The 15,238-nt window shown below is 44.7% G+C and overlaps 1 protein-coding gene across 2 annotated transcripts in view; it reads right to left on the bottom strand.

Moving 5' to 3' along the window:
• The window catches only part of tmem201 (transmembrane protein 201), a 119,214-nt gene that overhangs the window by 52,725 nt on the left and 51,251 nt on the right, over window positions 1-15,238 (bottom strand). For both annotated transcript variants that reach the window (XM_055659623.1, XM_055659625.1), the window contains exon 7: window positions 2,604-2,824. In XM_055659623.1, the coding sequence (XP_055515598.1) occupies window positions 2,604-2,824 (221 nt within the window). The remainder of the gene's footprint in view (window positions 1-2,603; window positions 2,825-15,238) is intronic.

Raw genomic sequence — 15,238 nt, 5'->3', positions numbered from 1 at the left:
GCCAAAGTAGGGAATCGCGTGGAAAGAGGCGATGGGTGGTCCATGACTGAGTAGGTTCACTTCTAGCCTTGCATGACTTGTGTGCGCTCCCAGTGCATGGTCTCGTGATTTTCAGTACCATTTTGAACTTTGGCACTGAAGGGGATGAGGGGCCACAGAGAGTGGGTGCAGGTTGCCAGGGGAGGAGGTGGAGGCAGATACGATAGTGGGACGTGGGGACATAGGTAGGCATATGGATATATAAGGGATGGAGGAACATGATCACTTGCAGGGAATTTTAATTTAGTTTAGAGATACAACGTGGAAACAGTCCCTTCAGCCCACAGAGTCCGTGACGACCAGCAATCACCCCGTACACTAGTTCTATCCTCCACGCTTGAGGCAATTTACAGAAGCCATTTAACCGACAAACCTGCACGTCTTTGGGATGTGGGAGGAAATCGAAGCACCCAGAGTGAACGCACACGGTCAAGCAACATGCAAACTCCGTACAGACAGCACCCGCAGTCAGAATATAACTCTGGTCTCTAGCTCTAAAAGGCAGCAACTCGACTGCTGTGCCACTGTGCCACCTTTGAAAAGGGAGTAAAAAAACTTGGGAGCAGATGAGGATAGGAGCAAGTAATTATGCCGCAGCATGGTATAAGTACAGCTAATGCTAGATTATTCTTATATTTTGAATTGCCCCACATTCTCATCAACCCCACCCCCTGGATTCTACCACTCATCTACACCCATGGAGAAATTTACTGTTAAAATGTTAGAGTTTCAAACATTAAAACAATATGCTTGTTGAAATATAGCATAATTAATATATAATCAGCCCATAAATACACCCAATTCATCTCGCTCATAGTCCTTAAGTGATACACATGCTTGCATGCCGTTATTTTAGCATCCATTCAGAGGCAGCTCTTTAATTTAGGGCAATTAGAATTTACAATGATCATATTTCATAGTGTTCTCCTAAATAGAATGAGCAGAGTACTCATTTAAAAAATGTGTAAAGCTACCTCAGGAATAGTAGCTTATATGAGGAAGTATAGGCTAGGGACGCATAAAGCATTACTGAAAATAATTTTCAATATAATTCCCTTTTAAATTGCATGCAAAACAGAAAAGCAAATATGAAAATATTTCAGAAGTAGGGCAAAATTTGCACACTGGGCTTCTGATCCAGCAATTATATTTCTATGAGAGGGGCTGCGGTCGAGTTGCTGCCTAATGCCGCTGTCCCACTTAGGAAACCTGAACGGAAACCTCTGGAGACTTTGCGCCCCACCCAAGGTTTCCATGCGGTTCCCGGAGGTTTTGTCAGTCTCCCTACCTGCTTCCACTACCTGCAACCTCCAGCAACCACCTGCAACCTCCGGGAACCGCACGGAAACCTTGGGTTGGGCGCAAAGTCTCCAGAGGTTTCCGTTCAGGTTTCCTAAGTGTGACAGAGGCATTACAGCGCCAGACACCCGGGTTCGATCCTGACAGTGGGTGCTGTCTGTACAGAGTATGTACGTTCTCCCTGTGACCATGTGGGTTTTCTCCGGGGATGCTCCGGTTTCCTCCCACACTCCAAAGACGTACAAGTTTGTTGGCTAATTGACTTCAGTAAAATTGTAAATTATACCTGGTGTGTAGGAGAGAACTAGTGTACAGGGTGATCGATGGTTCGCTCGGACTCCGTGGGCCGAAGGGCCCATTTCCGCACTGTATCTCTAAAGCCCAAAGAGAGGTCACAAAGAGAGGAAGATTGAAGTCACTACTGCCTTCAGTCAGCTCCCACAGATTCAATCCCCAAGCTGCCACCTCCATCTTTCTGCCTGCAAACTTCGTACAGACAGCACCCGTAGTCAGAATCTAACCCGGGACACTGGGTCCCGATTTGCAGGGTCACATTTCCTAGAACTATTTCACGGTAGCATTTGGGGAAACAACATTCAAAAAAAGATAACCAGCTAGCTGCTCGGAACATGTGCTAAGTTGCGGGCTTGAGGAAGGCACATGCCAAACTTCAGCAAAACACAAAGTGCTGGAGGAACTCAGCGGGTCAGGCAGCATCTCTGGAGAGAATGGAGGAGCAGAGTTTCTGATTGAAAAAGTGTACTGACCAAAACGGCGCCTGTCCATTTCGTCCACAAATGCTGCTTGACCCGCTGAGTTCCTTCAGCACTTTGCAATTTTCTCAAGATTCCAGCATCTGCAGTTTCTGGTTTCTCCGTTTGTAAAACGTCAAATGTGGACGTATAACATTCAGTTCTACACCGTTTATAACAAAATCATGCACTTTCTCTGCTCATGTTATAAAATAACCAATGGGACTGCGAATCATGCACGTGCAGATGCACCAACAACCATGTAGTGTCCAGATAACACGCAACCAAAACCAACTTTTCACTGTATCTCTGTACTCGTCGCAATAAACTAAACTAAAAACATGCTTCTGTGCTGCATCTGACTATGTGTACATCTGTACACCTCCGTGCACCACCACAGCAGCCTGCAGGAACCTCAACACAAGTAGAATTGACCAAGAGATTAACCCCGTCACGTTAACCAGGCTCGAGCGCTAACTTCTCCCAATTTCAGTCCCCAGAGGCAACCCGTACCTGTCCGGGTGAGAGGTGGGATGGTGCCCAGGGACAGTGCTCGGTTCAGACGACCAGGGAGCGAGCCAGGGGAGTTACGTCTGGCGGTTTTGTAGAGTTGCTGCCTTGCTAGTTGAGGAATACTGGGAGGTACAGGGATGAACATGGAGACTGGCGTGGAAGCGCGCGGTGAGAGTGCACCATCACCACAGAAGGAGTTGATCGATTCACCAGACCTGTACCTGAAAGACATGAAAGAACAAAATGCTGGAGTTACTCAGCAGATCAGGCAGCGTCTCTGAAAAACATCGATAAGGCAAGACCCAAATAGCTCTTTGAAGAGAATTTTTAGACTCCAGTTAGGTACGTTCATTAATCAACACTTTTCAAAAACTGATAACTAACAAGGTAGAACATTAAATTCTGCGGAATTTTAACTATTAGTTGGCAGACCACACACTTCCTACAATTAACTTAATAATGTACAGAACACCATTGAATAACGGGAGCTGTGGGTAAAGCAACACAAGTTAGAGACTGGTAGTTTGTATACATTGATTGCGCTGAGAAAGTGAATTAGACATGCAAGATATGTATGTTCAAAGTTAATTGTTTTTTTAGTAATTATAAATGCCAGGCTTCCTTATTTCTTCTACCTCGAAGGTATCAGAGAAGTTTACTGATAGCGAAGTACATTTGAAGTGTACTCGCTGGTTTAGTGTGGGGAAAAAGCAGCAGTGAATCTGTAGAGTCCTTGTCATACAGCATGGAAACTGGCCTCCAGGGTTAAAAAAGGGAGAGATCACATAAACTAGAGCTGACGTATCTAAGGTAGACAAAAGTGTTGGAGAAACTCAGTGGGTGCAGCAGCATCTATGGAGTGAAGGAAATAGGCAACGTTTCGTCCCGACTATTAGACCATTCGACCCATCAAGTCTACTCCACCATTCAATCATTGACTGATCTATATTCCCTCTCAAACCCATTCTGTCGCTGGGATGCAAACTGCCCACGCGAAATATGAGGTGCTGCTCCTCCAATTTATGGTGGTCCTCACTCTGGCCATGGAGGAGGCCCAGGACAGAAAGGTCAGATTTGGAATGGGAGGGGGACGGAAGTGCTGAGCCGCCGGGAGATCATATAGGTTATTGCGAACCGAGCAGAGGTGTTCGGCGAAACGATCGCCAAGCCTATGCTTGGTCTCACCAATGTAGATCAGCTGACATCTAGAGCAGCCGATGCTTGAAAAAAAAAGAGGATGGGGGTGCAAGCGTCAAAGCAGAACATTTTTGATAATTCTACCTTGAAATGACACCGTTTTCTTGCCAGTTTACCCTTAATTTATACTGTCATTTTTTTAAATTGTACCTTAAAATAATACATTTTACTTGCTTGTCACTTCTTAATTTACACAGAAAATTTGTGATAATCCTCCGCAGAGTCTGGATGGCTGGAGAGCGCATGTACGTACCAAGGCCGTACAGTTACAGAGTGAGCGTTGTGTACGTGTATGTGACTGTGCGCCCCACCCCAACCCCGGTATGGTAGGCCTAGGGGACAAAGGAAAACCGCTACTCTACATGTGCGGAGATCAGCGCTAGCTGTAGAGATGCGCCCGCAAAGACGGTCGGCCTGCACCCGCATGCACGCTTTCCGCTAAAATCGACCCTGCGGATTTCCACGCACTCAACCATCGGTGCAGCGGCTCACTGCCTCACGGAAAGCCATTTATAGCGGAGATTTAGAAAGATTTTTTTTTAACCGAATTTCAAAATCCGTGGAAATCGTTGAATGGTTAAAGTTTATAATGGAATGAAACAGGTGCAGGAGTAAACTCCATGGCAATTTGTAGCCTTTGCCAGATCTGATCTTGGCCTCAGCGCCTTTTCCCTGCTTCTCATTAGCCTCAAAGACCAAGAGCGGCAAGCTTATTTCACCCTTGACTTTACCCGACGGGTTTACTTCCAAAATAGTGAGATGGAGAGTTACAAAGACTTACCATCATCTTCACTTCCAACTTAGCTAAACAATCCATCATTCTAAAACGATGCCCTTTAGTTCTATGTATAAAAAAGGCACTGCAAAAGCAGTGGCGCAGCAGGTGGAACTGCTGCCTCAAAGACCCGGGAAACTCACGCAGTCACATGGAAAACGGGCAAACTCCACACAGACAGCAACCGAGGTCAGGATCAATAATGGGTCTCTGGCGCACTCCCAGTGTTGCTGCCTCACATTCAGAAACTCCGCTTCCAGCCTCCTATTCCATACACTCAATTTATTTACGATACTTGGTCTTGCAACACATGCTAACTCCCTGTCTAGCATTACCAACTCTCAACTTTGTATTCAAATATATATTCTTTTGACCTCCCCTCATCTGTGACACCCTGCAGCTTTGCAAACTGTTGAGACTTACTCATTCCTGGTCCCTTGTTCATTTTGCCAACAAAAATAATAGTTCCATCTCCTCCACTGTCTCAGCACCAATTTCTAGAATTCACTCAAGTTTCCCCAAACCTTTAAGGAGCTGCTTAAAACCTCATCCGAGCTATTAGTGCATCTACCCAATGCTTCAACTTAATGTTGGGCGAGTCCAGAACCAGGGGCCACAGTCTTAGAACAACGGGGCCATTTAAGACTGAGGTGAGAAAAAAACCTTTTCGCCCAGAGTTGTGAATTTGTGGAATTCCCTACCACAGAAGGCAGTGGAGGCTGAATCACTGGATGGATTTAAGAGAGAGTTAGATAGAGCTCTAGGGGCTAGTGGAATCAAGGGATATGGGGAGAAGGCAGGCACGGGCTATTGATTGGGGACGATCAGCCATGATCACAATGAATGGTGGTGCTGGCTTGAAGGGCCGAATGGCCTCCTCCTGCACCTATTTTCTATGTTTCTAATGGTTTGCCAATTACTGTGCTCAACATGAAGGTTTGTCATGAAAGTTACAGAAAGAGTTAATGTATCAATGCAAGGTGTGAAAAGTATAGGAGAGGTTAGAAGTTAAAAAGTTAATGCATTTCATTTATGAACAAATGAATGAGTAAAGTTAATTACTGCATTCAGATTGAAATGTTAAAATATTGGTACAGCATAAAACTAGGATTAAATCCAACCTCTAATAGATAATCAAAGGTAGTTCCCTGAACAATCAGAAAATGTTCCGTCTCCAAAGGTGTTTATCTTGGCAGCAAAACGACACATTTCACAAGTGCATGGAACAGCTGCCAAAGAACCATTTCAATCAGCTTTAAAAAAATTAATTACCAAAAAAAGAGGCAAGAACTGATAATAACAAGAAGTACAGATGCCAGCTTGTAACAGAAAATTAAATGATAAAACATCAAAACAGCAGCCTCGTTTTCCGGCAACTGATCCATGCCCATGCTCAGAATGTAGAATCAAGCAGCAAGTCTAGTTAAAAATGTCTTTCACATCGAAAAACTAGCCCAAGTACAAAGGGAAGGGTTTGCCGGAAGAGTTTGAATGCAACTTCAGTTTAACACAGTAGTTCAATGATCTTTGGTCTTGTGTATGCACACCACGGTGAATTTCTTGTGCACAAATCCAGTCACTACAACTTTTCCGCTGTTTAAACAAAAAAACGGGGGGGGAAAAAACTCCAATGTGCAAAGTCCAGTCCATGTGTTGGGAGCCCGAGAGCGGCCCCGATCCAGACAAGCACGACCCGTCGTCCTCTGTGCGTCCCTGGGAGGGAGGGGTGCCTCGTGTAGATGATCTTGAAGGCGCTGGATGCAATGCCCCGTCCCTCTCCGACTGGCCCGTTCCTCGTGTTCCAAGGAGCTCATTGTAGACTTCAGGAAGTCCAGAGGCGGCACGCACACCCCCATCCACATTAACGGGACGGAGGTGGAACGTGTTTCTAGCTTCAGGTTCCTGGGAGTCAACATCTCCAATGACCTCTCTTGGACCCACAATACCTCTACTCTGATCAAGAAGGCTCATCAGCGTCTCTTCTTCCTGAGGTGACTGAAGAAGGTCCATCTGTCTCCTCAGATCCTGGTGAACTTCTACCGCTGCACCATCGAGAGCATCCTTACCAACTGCATCACAGTATGGTATGGCAACTGCTCTGTCTCCGACCAGAAGGCATTGCAGAGGGTGGTGAAAATTGCCCAACGCATCACCGGTTCCACGCTCCCCTCCATTGAGTCTGTCCAAAGCAAGCGCTGTCTGCGGAGGGCGCTCAGCATCGCCAAGGACTGCTCTCACCCCAACCATGGACTGTTTACCCTCCTACCATCCGGGAGGCGCTACAGGTCTCTCCGTTGCCGAACCAGCAGGTCGAGGAACAGCTTCTTTCCGGCGGCTGTCACTCTACTAAACAACGTACCTCGGTGACTGCCAATCACCACCCCCCCCCGGACACTTATTATTTTTTTTAATTCAAATCGTTTGCTATGTCGCTCTTCAAGGGAGATGCTAAATGCATTTCGTTGTCTCTGTACTGTACACTGACAATGACAATTAAAATTGAATCTGAATCTGAATCTGGGTGTTCGTCGCCGCAGCGGCGCCCTCCTTGACTCTCTGGTCTTCGGAAGCCTGAGCTTCCCCCGCACATGGCCGTTGGGTCTTCGTTCTTGCCGGGCCCGTCCTTGTCCCATGTGCTTGGTGGTCCGTGTCCAGCCCGTCCTCAGCCGTCACTTTGGCCACCGGGCTCGTCCTTGTGCGCGGAGACCGCCAGGTGAGTCCGCACCAGCACGGCTGCACAGCACTCCCTGGAAGCCTCACTTCCCACAGATTATCCCCCCCAAAAAGAATTAAGGATTGATCAGGCGGGAGTTACGGAATGCCGAAACGCTACACCACCAGGTCGGAGGACAGCTACTCTCCAACAAGCCTCAGCTTTCTGAACCTTACATGCTCTCCACCCTACTATAGTAACCCAACCAGATGCAACTAAATTTAAAGTAGCTCTTTCTTCCCAATAACCCTTTCTGGCTTAAGCCCTCCCTTCACCACCCCCAGTTTAAATTCCATTCGGAATATTTTGAAAGACCAAGAAACCAAGAACCAAGAACACTTAGTTTATTATGTTTAAGAAGGAGCTGCAGATGCTGGAAAATCGAAGGTACACAAAACTGCTGGAGAAACTCAGCGGGTGCAGCAGCATCTATGGAGCGAAGGAAATAGGCAACGTTTCGGGCCGAAACGTTGCCTATTTCCTTCGCTCCATAGATGATGCTGCACCCGCTGAGTTTCCCCAGCATTTTTGTGTACCACTGAATTTATTATTGTCACATGTACAGTGAAAAGCTTTGTTAATACTACCTCAGCAATGGACTTGTTTTACTAATTACTACTACCCCTTTGTCTTGAATAATTTATTTGTAATTGATGGTATTGTATGTTGTCCAATTCCATGTCCCTTTGATGCTGCTGCAAGATTATCATTGCACTTGTACACATGACATTAAACTCGACTTGACTTGAAGTCTGCCATATTCAGATTAGTTTACTGCCATGCACACTAGGGTGCAATAAAATTCATCGCTTGCAAGAAGCTTATAGAGCAAACAGTATACATGATCATAAAACATAGCAGCAAAATTAGGCCATTCAGCCCATGGAGCCTGGTCTGCCATTCGATCATGGCAGATCTACATTTCCCTCTCAACTCAATTCTCCTCCCCGCGCCCCGTAAACCTTTGTCTCTGATCATCATTGGGAAAGATACATGCAACTAGAAACACAACAAATGTAGAGGAGCAGTTGGTGCAAATGTTGCAGTAGGGTTAGACAGGTAGGGTACGGCGATCTTTGCCCCATTCTGGAAGAGATTAAGAGTAAGAGCGTGCGACAACATCTTCGGGAAGGGCGTGCGGGAGGTTACTGGTTCAGGAAGCTGAAAGTAACGGCAAAGAAGCTGTTCTTAAGCCTAAATGTCCAGGCTATCAAGCCAGCTCTTAGCTCCATTCATTTGGGTGGACTAGTACTTGGCATAATGTTTTACAATGAGTACATTGGAACTGACCACATGTTAAGGAATATATCTTTTGAAAATCCCACGATCAATACGGTGTGCTGCTAAATCTTTGGAGTGCCCCAGTAAACAAAACTGGATCACTATCCAATAAAATGTGTAGGAAAGAACTGTGGATGCTGGGCTGATGAAGGGTCTTGACCCGAAACCCGTCACCCATTCATTCTCTCTAGAGCCGCTGCCTGTCCCGCTGAGTTATTCCAACATTTTGTGTCTATTGTCACTTCCTTATAGTGTAAATACTTTGTCCTTATCAAAGGAGCGTATGCTTCCAAAGTCTCTTTAAGTGAGGCAGAGACAGATAACAAATGAGGTGAATATTGATGAGGTGCAATGATGTTAGATAATGTTAACAAAGGTTAGACAATGCTACAAGTAAGCGCATCATCTGATCTTGAAGGAATGCATCCTAAACTGCCAAGAGGTAGGGGTGATAGTTGTAGACGGACTGGCCATAATCTTCCAAACCTCCACAGATGCTGGTAAAGTGAAACAGAGTCCTGCAGTATGTTAGAAATTACACCCCAGCTCATAAATAAGTACAAGGACAAAACTGGCAACTAAAGACCAATTCATTAAAGTTCAATGATGGAATGGTTTTGGAAAAGAAGATTATAAAAGTAAATTCATTAAGTTGAAGGTATAATGTAGTTGAATGTAAAAAGCTTTAGATAATAAAATGAAGGAGCATAACACAGTAATGCTGAACATATAGGTTCTTAAAATGCACTTGCAGTCCCACATACATGGTTGTTTGACACAAAGGAAGCAAATGAAATATAAAAAGGTCATGAGCAACATGCATAATAAATTAGCTTGGGGACAGAGGGAGTTATGATTAAAATGTTAATTTTGAGTTGGAAAGAGGAAGGCAATGGCATTTAATGCTCAGATACGAAAAACCTGGGGCTGCAGAGCAAAATCTTTAGAGTTAGAGGCATAAGGCTCTAAACGAGTTGAACATGGAGGATAGCAGTCAACGTCATGTACGGCTGCACTGGCAGATTGGCAAATACAATTTCACACAATGGAGTACAAAGTGAAATGTTTGGATTGGTGAAACAATATGAAACAATACACACTAAATGCTACCACTTGCTAGTCTACATGGAACAGAAACCATGGTCTATATCAGCATAAATCTCAGGGTATCTTGGCAACGCATGTGGAACCCTGAGCTTCATAAATGAAGATCGAGATTACAACAGCACGATGGCGATGTTGAATTTTATAAAACACCAGCTAGGACACAACTGGAGTACTGCATCAACTCTGGTCACTGTACTTTATTTATGATATAAACGTCTTAAAGCCCTGTCATACGGTACGGGTTCATTCCAGGAGCTCTCCCGAGTTAAAAAAAAAAATCAAACTCGTGGTAAGCATGGAGAATGAACGTAGCGGGTACGTCGGAGCTCGGGGACGTCTCTTAGCGCTAACGGCAGGTACTCGGGAAGACTCGCTAATGGCAGGTAAGATTCGTAAAAAATGTTCAACATGATGAAAAATGTCCACGAGAGCCCCGAGTACCGTCGAGTGGCCATTACTGTAAATCTCCGAGTTCGAATCAGGGCAAACTTGGGAGAACTCTTGGAATGAACTCCTACTGTGGGACAGGGCTTTTAGGATGCAAGGATAGATTAGAAAAAGCCTTTTTTTTAAATAATTGGGCTGAGAGGAGATTTAATAAAGTTGTTCAAAATGATGATGGGTTGTGGGGTAAACGAGGCCTATTACCCTTAGTCGAGAGTAAGGACCCAAGGATAGAAATAAAATGAAACACAAACAAATGCAGATACTGGAATTCTGAATATTTAATTTAGAGATACAGCGCGGAAACAGGCCCCTCAGCCCACCGGGTCCGCGCTGACCAGTGATCCTCGCACATTAACACTTTCCTACACCCACTAGGGACAATTTTTACATTTACCAAGCCAATTCACCTACAAACCTGTACGTCTTTGGAATGTCGGAGAAAACCCACGAAACCCACGCAGGTCACGGGGAGTACGTATAAATCCGTACAGTCAGCACCCGTAGTCGGGATTGAACCCAGGTCTCCTGCGTTGCATTTGCAGTAAGGCGACAACTCTACCGCTGCGCCACTGTGACCGCCCCTATGACAATGACAGAAAATACTGCAGATACTCAGCAGTCAGGCAAAATCTCTGTTGAGATAAACAGTTAACACTGAGCGGATGACCTTTCATCTGAAATAAAAGTGAGCAAACAAGTCTGTTAAGTTGCAGACAGGAGGTGGAGAGGACAAAAGGAATGGCTGTGATAAGATGGGGATCAAATGGATTCAGGTGACAAGCAACGTTGATGCCTTTTAATGGAGGGTAGAACATTGAACAGTACAAGAATAGTTCAACCCATAATGTGGCTCTGCCAAACAGGATGCCAAGGATGGTGAATAGGGTTTTGTTTAAGTGTAGTCCCTGCTACAAAGAACCAATAGTAGGGGGGGGGGGGGGGGGGGGGGGGAGAGACGGGGGGGGGGGGGGGGGGGGGGGGGGGGGGAGAAAAACACACAAATATAGAATGACAAAGAAACTGTTAGCATTAATTTAAAAACATCTCTTGCCTTTTCTATCAATACCAAGTGTTAGATTGTTAGTAAAAATAAGACAAAGTGCTGGAGTAACTCAACGAGTCAGGCAACATTTCTGGAGACCGTGGATGGGGGGCCTTTCAGGTTGGGACCCTTCTACAAAGATTATTAGCCATTGCTTCAAGTATCAATGCACCAAAAAACTCTTCTGTTTACACTTCTGATAATATTCATTTTAATTAACCACAAATGCAGCAAGTGCCTTTGTGCATTTGCAGGAGGACTAAACGTGACCATTTTAAAAGTACAAATTGATAAAAAAATAAATCATGATATGGTCCAGGGATAGAGAGACTAATTAATTTAGAATCAGAAGGTGCTATAAATGGTCTAGTGCATTAAAGTAAAATTGCTTTGCGGCAGCGAGGTGAGCATTTGTTCCCTTCCCATCCAATCACTATCTGACTCGGTGGCAGTCTGGGTGAAGGTGATCTTCTGGTGGTCAGTTTAAGACTTAAAAAAATAAGCCTGGCAATAAGGGGCCACCCAGTGAGTATGGCAAGGAAAATAACAAGCGCTGGAAGGAATTGTTAATGTGGTGGGTGGCGATATATTGTCAAAGTTCCATCAACCAACCCCTCCCTCCCCCCTCACCCCCCCTCCCCCCCTCCTCTCCTCCTCCTCCCTCTCTCTCCCCCCCCCCCCCCCCCTTACAGGGCACACAATTAAGTTCTGCTAGTGCCCACCCACATCGTTCTTCAATGATGGTACCTTTCCAACAGGAGCTATCACATTGCTGAAAATACATGCACTCGCTCACTGTAGAAATTTAAATACAAAAAGTAAATAAACAGGAAGTAAAATATTAAAATCAAAAGGCTGTCTACATCAAATCCAAAAGTTAAAGGATGTAAAAAAAGCACAAATGCTGGAGGGGTGGATTTCAGTCGAAGTATTATGAACATTTGCCAGAATACTTAAGTTTAATTATATATAATACATAACCTGACAGCTTATCAAGGTTACTCAAATGACAGAGTGGGAGTCACAGATCTGCCGCCCCATCCAAATGGCTTCTGTATGAACAGGCCTTAAAGCTTACCACAATTTTTTCTAAACACTTACCTATTGTATCCACTTAAAAGAAATAGGATGTGTGGAATTTTATGTTAATGCCATCCTAAGGTGCTCGATGGCTTAGGTTACATTATTTAATTGATTACGTCTCTGATCGCTAACATGCACATTAATAAAAAGACAACACTCGTATGAAAAGTGTCAAAATCACCACGCCGTGAACTGGTAAAGAACTTCTCAATCTAATTATCCAATTTAATGTTTCCAAGTACTAAATTACCACTTATTCCACCAAATTGAAATTAGAATCAAATTGCTACAGCTCAAACATGCTGCCTGCCCCGCTGAGTTACTCCAGCTACTTGGAAGAAGACTGTTCTAGCGCTCGGATCAAGAAGTATTTTTACATGCATCTGCAGCGGCACGGAGCTGTGGAGGACATCAACACATCACCTGGCCAGGACGACCCCTGCAACTCCGACCCAGTGTCGCTGACAGGACAACGGGCCTTTACGGCCAAGTTAAGACTAACGTATTTTAATAAACTTTGGATTGAGGGTACAAGATGGCGGATGAAATGTGGCGACTCTTGTGTAGACTCAGTGTGGTCTACTGTCTTACACTCTTGTACTTAGTATTATTGTCCCTAATGTATATAGTAGGATTGGCAATGAAGTGAGTAAAATAATTTCACTGTACTTGGGTAGTCACAAAATGCCGGAGTAATTCAGTGGGACAGGCAGCATCTCTAGAGAGAGGGAACGGGTGACGTTTTGGGTCGAGACCCTTCTTCAGACTGATCTTCTTCAAACATTAGTCTGAAGAAGGGTCTCGACCCGAAACGCCACACATTCTTTCTCTCCGGAGATGCTGCCTGTCCCGTTGAGTTACGCCAACATTTTGTGTCTACCTTCGATTAAAACTAGTATCTGCAGTTCACGCCTACACATTTTGTCCGCTCCACTGCAAAATCTCAAGGTATGTCTACTTTGAAGTAGTTCCCCACCTTTCTCCGACGAGAGTTCAGCAACATCCTCTCTCACTGCTCCCCCTCGGTGTTTCCTCCTTCCCTCCGACTACGACCACATCTTAACAATCAGTCTGAAGAAGGGTCTCAACCCGAAACGTCACCCATACCTTCTCTCCAGAGATGCTGCCTATCCCGCTGAGTTACTCCAGCTTTTTGTGTCTACCTTTCAAGTTAAACCAGCGTCTGCAGTTCTTTCCCTTCACTGTACTTAGATACATGTGACAATAAAGTACCATGGTACCATTGAATTAGAGCATTTGCGACAGGTTGTTTAATGGCAGCCAAGTGGACACCAACTTGTTCGTGGACAGTCATTAAGTAGCAGTGGAAACTGTGCCACCACTGCAGAATGAGGTTTGTGGTTTGCAGAAGATTTCCCCCCACGAGACACATCTTGAAGATGCAAAAACCAATGCAACTAGCTGCAGGGACAATTGGCAAACAAAGTCAAATATAAACAACAATGCTTTTTAGCTTCAAAGCAAGGATGCAAAGTATGTGTTGAGCTTGGCACACCAATCAGCAAGGTTGAGGATTATCAACACATCAAAGATCTTCAGACAATATAACAAAGTGTAATGTTCTGAAGCATCCATCAGATTTATTACTCGTCAGAAATAGAATGGGGTGGAAGATTGCAACCTTCACGTGGTCCGCCCTGTTTCAACGAATGCGAACAACCCGGCGTGCACAATCAAATAAGATCAAATAGAACAAGTTGTCCTACAACTTTAGGCTGTGCACGCCATACACAAGAAGGTCAAAAATGGAATCAAGTGTTCTATTGTCCGATTAGTTTCGTTTTTGTCATGTGTACCGAGGTACAGTGAAAAGCTTTTTGTTGCGTACTAGCCAGTCAGTGGAAAGACTATGCATGGTTACAATTGAGCCATCCAATGTACAGATGTACGATGAAAGCAACAGGTGTGCAACTTTCATCATTGTTCAACTTCTGTCAAGGAGAAGCTATGCTTCACCCTCGTTAGACCTCATTTGGACTACGCAGTTGCAGCATGGGACCCATACACAAATAAAAACATTTCTTCCATCGAACGTGTCCAAAGACAGGCGGCTCGATTTGTTACTAACACCTATGAGAGAGAATCGAGTGTCACCAAACTTCTGAATTCTCTGGGGTGGAACCCTCTCCAAGACAGACGTGAAGCTCACCGTTTGACCTGTTTTTACAAAATGTTAAATGGTCAGCTCAACATAGACTACAAGACCTACACCAAACCCAAACCAATTAGGAGCAGATGAGGGCATTCGATCCAATTTGTGATCCCAGCTACAAAGACAGATGTGTACAGCAATTCGTTCTTCCCCCGCACAATTAAAGCATGGAATAATCTCCACCCAACTATAGTTACCCAACCAGATGCAACTAAATTTAAAGTAGCTCTTTCTTCCCAATAACCCTTTCTGGCTTAAGCCCTCCCTTCACCACCTCCAGTTTAAATTCCATTTGGAATATTTTGGAGGACCAAGAAACCAAGAAGTTACGGGTTTGCGGTTAATTGGCTTCTTCGTTAAGAATTGTAAATTGTCGTGAGTGTGTAGGATAGTGCTGGTGTACGGACATCACTGGTCAGCACGGAATTGGTGGGCCAAAGGGCCTGTTTCCGCATTGTATCTCTAAGCTAAATAAACGTTTAGTGCAAGATAAATTTGAGTAAAGTCCAATTAAAGATAGCCCGAGGGTCTCCATTGAGGTAGATGGTAGCTCAGAACTGCTCTCTAAATATTGATAGGATGTTTCAGTTGCCTGATCACAGCTGGGAAGAAACTGTCCCCGAATCGGGAGGTGTGCATTTGCACACTTCTGTACATCTTGCCTGACGACTGCATAAGTTTTACTACATAAGTGTGTATACACATTTTCTATTTGGATATGAAGCAGCGGGATTGGGATAACGAACCCAAGACTTCTGACCACTGAATCAACACGCAATACCATTTTTCAACCATGCCACCAATATCAGGTGCGATA

The sequence above is a fragment of the Leucoraja erinacea genome, chromosome 30 (assembly GCF_028641065.1).
Source record: "Leucoraja erinacea ecotype New England chromosome 30, Leri_hhj_1, whole genome shotgun sequence".
NCBI lineage: Eukaryota > Metazoa > Chordata > Chondrichthyes > Rajiformes > Rajidae > Leucoraja > Leucoraja erinaceus.
Note: the sequence above shows the minus strand (reverse complement) of the source record. Positions and strands in the feature narration are given on the sequence as shown.